The 6,052-nt window shown below is 41.0% G+C and overlaps 1 protein-coding gene across 1 annotated transcript; it reads right to left on the bottom strand.

Annotated features, from left to right (window-relative positions):
* Positions 1-2,046: 2,046 nt before the first annotated feature.
* On the bottom strand, positions 2,047-3,380 carry LOC123089579 (uncharacterized). The gene is made up of 4 exons (XM_044511220.1): positions 3,152-3,380; positions 2,975-3,054; positions 2,811-2,882; positions 2,047-2,352 (listed from the first exon to the last, which is right to left on the bottom strand). The coding sequence occupies exons 1-4, from the start codon at positions 3,266-3,268 to the stop codon at positions 2,109-2,111; spliced, it is 513 nt and encodes a 170-aa protein (XP_044367155.1). The 5' UTR covers positions 3,269-3,380; the 3' UTR covers positions 2,047-2,108.
* Positions 3,381-6,052: the final 2,672 nt, after the last annotated feature.

Here is a 6,052-nt window from a genome sequence, read left to right as displayed (position 1 = left end):
GGCAGAGCAAACAAATCCTTGGTATTTTCAAGTGTATGTTGTTCATGTGCGCACAAGCCCACAAATCTTGATCAAGCCATGCCAGAGGAGGAATACTTTAAATCGCCAGCATGCCAGGCAATTTGATTCCAGCTACCATGCATCCTCAGGATACTAAATCAGAAACTAAGCTAGTAGATACCAACGATTGACCATTCACGAATAGGGCATTCAACAACATCATAAACAAACTTTATGAGCTAGTAGATTTGATGATAAACACATTCAGGATGCATGGAAGAATTAACCTAGCTACAAAATCATACTATAACTAGCCTCATCCCCCCCCCCCCCCCCACTGAGCCACTCTATCAACTTTGAACATAAACCTAACCAGATAAAGTTACAACAGGCATTAATCTAGCAAAGATGAGACTTGTCGCATTCAATAGTTGACGGCCCAGCCAATCTACTCTTGAGGAGGTCCCCTTGTGGAGATGGTCCACGGCCTCCTAGGCCTCGACCACGGCCCCTTCCTCCATCACCTTCTGCATATGAGATTAATAAGATAACATTGCTTAGTGGTGATTAAAACCATATTCAGAGAGGAGTTGGGCAACTGGAAAAGAATTATTCAAAGGAATGCCAGTTTATAATATCATCACTACTTTCTACCGAAGTCAAAGCACAGTATTAAAGATTTAATAAGTAACAAACATATTAACAATGCACCAAGAAGAGAATGAACCCATACTTAACTATTAGACAAATGCAGAGCACCTATAATATAAGTATATATTATGCTCCTCTAAAGATATCTCAATTTGTTGAGGCTCTCATATGGCCAGAGTTGTTCATCAGTAAATCTTTTGTGTCACTTCAATTGTCAAAATCAGTGAATTTGTTTCTTGTGCAGCTGTGGCAGCATCTTGAGACCTAGTACAACTGCAATTAACTAGGCAGGGCAAAGCAAAGCTAGCTTGCTCGGTCCTTTTCGATCGACTTTCAAGGTGAAAAAGCAAGCAGACAGGAAACACCACTTGCACAATAACATCCACAATAAGCTAGGTGCAACATATGGAACATTCTTGTTTTCTTCATATTACACTACAGGTGACAGGCCTCAACATGCCCTGCCACTTAATGTCAGACAAAACGCGCTGACTATATCTTTGACAGATTGGGCAGTAAGTTTATCATGCCGTGCCCAAATTCGACGAGCATAAATACATCAGGTGTGGTGTACAGGTGGACGGTAACCACAGGGAGACATTGTCCACGACGTACTATTCCCAAGGCGTCTACCAGTTCAAGAATCAGAGTCACTTTCTGTATCGGAATGCACGTCAAACGGTATTATTTCCGTTCGTGTTTGCCTCAAGTGGCGGCATATCATCATCCTCATCTCTATCCTCATCAGAGTTGTGCAATGTCGTTCCTTCTGGCCCTGTCACCCACCCATTGGGACTTGACTTAAAGATAGCCGGCCTGGCATAACAAAGATGAGTTAATCAGGGGCACCCAATCGAGAGGAAGGATGACAAGCTAACAATCCTGATTTTATCAAGTAGATAGACTACTGATGCAGAGCTCATACGAAAGCACAAATAAAAAAGATGGAATTAACCAGTCCAGTCCCGAGTTAAGTTATAGGATCCATGAGTTGAGCAACAGTTTCAACAACAACATTCCTTCCACTTGTTGGCTTGTACCTCAACTGCGATTGGACAGGAAACACTTGCAGAAAGGAACAAGAAACAGGGGGAAAACAAGAAACTAGTAGTAGTAGTAGTAGCACTCAGCTGAAATGTTGGAAAACTCTTCTTGGTGGTCACAATTGTACCTACTATAACATGCAGAAATAACAAGCAGCATATGGAACAAAATCTTGTTTTCTTCATATTACAGCACAGGTGACGACGACAAGCTTTGTCATGCCCTGCAACAACTTAATGTCGTACTACAAACTCACTCAGACTTTATCTTTGACAGATTGGGCAACAAGTCTATCATGTCCTGCCCAAATTCGACAAGCATAAATACATCAGGTGTGGTGTACAGGTGGATGGTAACCATATATAGGATGACATACATCGTCCACGGCTCCTATTCCCACGTCGTCTACCAGCTTAAGAATCAGAATCACTCTCTGTGTCAGAATGCACGTCAAACGGTCTATTCCTGTTTGTGTTCGCCTCGAGTGGTGGCATATCATCATCGTCTTCTTCTTCTTTGGAGTTGTGCTCTTCCTCAGCCTGCGATGTCGTTCCCTCTGGCCCTGTCGTCCACCCATTGGGAGTCGACTTGAAGATAGCCGGCCTGGCATAACAAAGATCGAGTGAATCAGTAACAACCCTGGTTCCATCAAGTAAACTACCCGATGCAGGGCTCGTGCGAAAGCACAAACAACAAACTGGTATATTATTATTAGAAAGGCCTCCTAGCTAGGAAAACTTTTAGTTTCTTCAATCCTACTGTGGTATTTTGCCATGATTTATACTACATCAACATTTGATTATAGTATCAGTTCTCGGTGTCATTTTTCATGATCAAGCAAAACCTGAATCAAACCATTTAGGCTATTGAAATGCATTCGTAACGTGCATATCACATGGAATGTGAATTCAATCTAATGTTTAAGAAGGAAAAAACAAACTGGGCTTTGAAACCTGCATATGCACAGTATACTATTGAAAGAAACAGCTGAATGAACTGACAGTCAACCACAAGCATATGAACCACGCCATGTATATGCACATACTCCCTGCTCGGTCCCATATTAGAGGAGGCAGTATAGTATGCACGTGCACGTACCATGTATATGCACATACTTCCTACTTCCAGATTCGAGAGCCTCGTCCCTCCCACTAGCATCCACAACCACGAAATTCCCTGCACATTCACTCATTCATTCACAGTTCTTGATCAGAGCTACTGTAGTTTTTTTAGCGTGGCCAAGTATAAAAGCCAAGCCATTTGGTACTAAATAAATTACTGTCCGTTCTTGATCCAGAAGCTCGTCTGGAACTTGGCGGGGAAGAGGGCGAGAGACTTGACGCCCTCGCCGTCCGTCACCTAGCACCAGCACGGCGGCAGCAGGAAGGAGTGAGGAAGAAGCAAGAAGCAATTTTGAAGAAAAGAGAGGGAAGGAAGGAAGAAGGTAAGAAGGTACCTCGATGAGGTTGGAGCCGCGCAGCGTGACGACCTGCATGATGCTCTCGCCCTCCGCCAGCGTCACCGCGGTGCCCTCCTCGCACGTGTGCTGCAGGTTCTTCCTACCGCCTTTCATCCGACGGCGCCGCAGCCCACTGACAGACGGAAGGTTCTGGTGCTGGACTCAACAGGTGTAGCGGCGGCGGCGGCGGCGAGGCCGAGCAAGGTCTTCTCTTGTTGCGGCGGCGGTCCGCTGCTCGGGTGGGGGAACTAGCTTTTTTTTTAGAATCAGGTGGGAGAACTAGCTATAGGTAGGACTGCAGCACATAACACGCCCAGCCCACTATGTATGTGGGAGTGGGCCTTCCAACCATGGGCCTTCAGCAAATCAATGGCCCCTCTAAACATTATAACACTACTTCGGTTTTTTAGGTTCACCGGGGCAAAACAAAAACAAAACAAATGCTACCACTCGACATATGTGGTAAGAAATCTAAATAATTCAAAAAATGCTAATTTCTTCAATTTAAATAATAATGGAAACTAGATTTTGTGACACCAACAGAAAAAAAACCCGGGAATTGGGTTAATTTTATTTCATGCTCGGTCTCTATGCCCGCCCCTTGGCGTAGAATGAGCTTAAGGTCCTTTTTAAAATGTTTACAAGTTCTACAAATAATAATTTTAATTCATACAATTTAATATTCTTAAGGTCCTTTCCAAAATGTTTAGGTGTAACATTTTCCAGCTCAAAACAGCGCATGTCCATGGTGTAACCGACAAAATTGGGATAGAGTGGTGGAGCTAGACGGACAGGCCCACTAAATTCATGAATCCATGTAGAGAGAATAGAGCAATTAAATTTGAGGCTGAGCTATGTGTTAAGACCATTGAACGAATTTATGAAAAATGAGGGCTTAGCCATTTGACGGCCACAAGCACTACATTACACAACATGGACACACTATAATACACAAATCTCATAACTCCTCGTGAGTGGCAACAGAACGAGTGGCTCGGAGTAGCTGGTGTGACATAATAAAGAGTGTGCACAACATAGTCACAGTGCCGACGTAAGCTGCAAACGAGTGGCTCGGAGTAGCTGGTGTAACATAATAAAGAGTGTGCACAACATAGTCACAGTGCCGACGTAAGCTGCAAAGCAGGTGAATGTCAACTAGAGGGGAGAGAAACTTCGCTGGGCATTGTGGTTCTTGTGGGTATGGACTGCAAGCCAGCCGAAAAGGGTGACGGAGCATTCTTGGTTCATGAGCAAAAGCGCCTCGCGCCCTGCAACTTGCACCTGAGATCCATGAACGCAATGTGGAGTCACTGCCCCATCATGGTGATTGCACGGGCGGAGAATAATTAAGGTGACCACCAAGCTCGTCAACCATGGTGATCCCAAGTTTTTCTTCTTGTTTGCTCTACATCTTTGTTTAGTTTGTTGATTCGCTGAATGCTACAACTTGATGATCATGTTACCATATAGCCCAGGTGTGCTGCCACGCCGTACAAAACAAAAGAGGGCACGACATCATGTTGATGCATTGTTGGATGGAACTCGGGGGGCAAAGTGTGTGGATGAACAACACTTGGCGCCCACAACTTTTTGAACATACGGTTCTTTTTTCAGATGTAATATTTATATTTGAACTATTGTTGTACTAGGATATTTGCATGCCATTTGTGGATTAATTTTCTATTTTATATAATTATTTACATGCCATTTATGGATTAATTATGCTATTTTATATAATTATTTGCATGCCATTTATGGATTAATTGTTCTATTTATATAATTATTTGCATGCTATTTATGGAGTAATGATGCTATTTTATATAATTATTTGCATGCCATTTATTCTATTTTATGTAATTATTTGCACACTATTTATGAATCATTTGTTCTATTTTATTTAAATATTTGCACGGTACTGATGAATTAATTGTTCTATTTTATTTGTTCTATTTTATTTAAATACTTGCACGGTACTGATGAATTAATTGTTCTATTTTATTTAAATATTTACATGTTATTTACGAATTAATTATACTATCTATACTGTATGTTATTATTATTTTTTTGAGATTTATCTATACTGCATGTTATGGGTGCAACTTGAGGCATCCTTTGTAAACTTGGGCTAAACGGGCTTCTAACCACAGGGAACCTCATCGTCTTGAGCGCCGGTAGCGGGCCGCGGTCCAGAAACTAGGTGTTTCCCTCGCCTCGTTCGGTGAGGCACGTTTGCACGCCAGCTGTTGCTGCTCTGCTTGTCTAAAAAAAAACTGTTGCTGCTCTGCTAGTTTTATAAGAAAACCGATTTACTAGCATTACCGGTATTCAAAAATCTGAAAATAAAATTGAAATATAAAATGTTCGCAAGTTACTAAAATGTTGTCGAATTTGAAAAAGTTTATGATTTTTTTTATTTTCAAAACTATCCTCTAATTTTAAAGCATTAAAAATTTTGGAAAATGAATTTGCAAAAACTTCATGAGTTTGAGAAAAAAATTGTGAATTTTATAAAGTAAGTTGACACATATAAAAATGTTGAAGGATTTAACAACAGATCATGAACTTTAAAAAGTTTGGAAATCTGATATTATTTTCGGAATTTGAAAAAGAATCATGAGTTTTAAAATATGTTGATGGTTTTTCTACAAAAAATATTCATGGATTTAAAACAAACATGGAAAAAAGAAAAAAAAAGGTAGACGGTGAGATGGACTCTCAAGTTGAGATGCATTGCAAGGTGACATTTTTTATTATTATTATTTTTTGAAAGAAAAGGTAGACCATGATCTACCTTATGCATTCAAAACGGGGCAAAGCCTGAATGACAAAAGTCAAATTACACCTACCTAAATGCTGCATCAAAGCAGCCGGCCTAAATGGTTTTGTTTTACAGAGCAT

Source organism: Triticum aestivum, chromosome 4B, assembly GCF_018294505.1.
Source record: "Triticum aestivum cultivar Chinese Spring chromosome 4B, IWGSC CS RefSeq v2.1, whole genome shotgun sequence".
In the NCBI taxonomy this organism is placed as follows: Eukaryota; Viridiplantae; Streptophyta; class Magnoliopsida; order Poales; family Poaceae; genus Triticum; species Triticum aestivum.
Note: the sequence above shows the minus strand (reverse complement) of the source record. Positions and strands in the feature narration are given on the sequence as shown.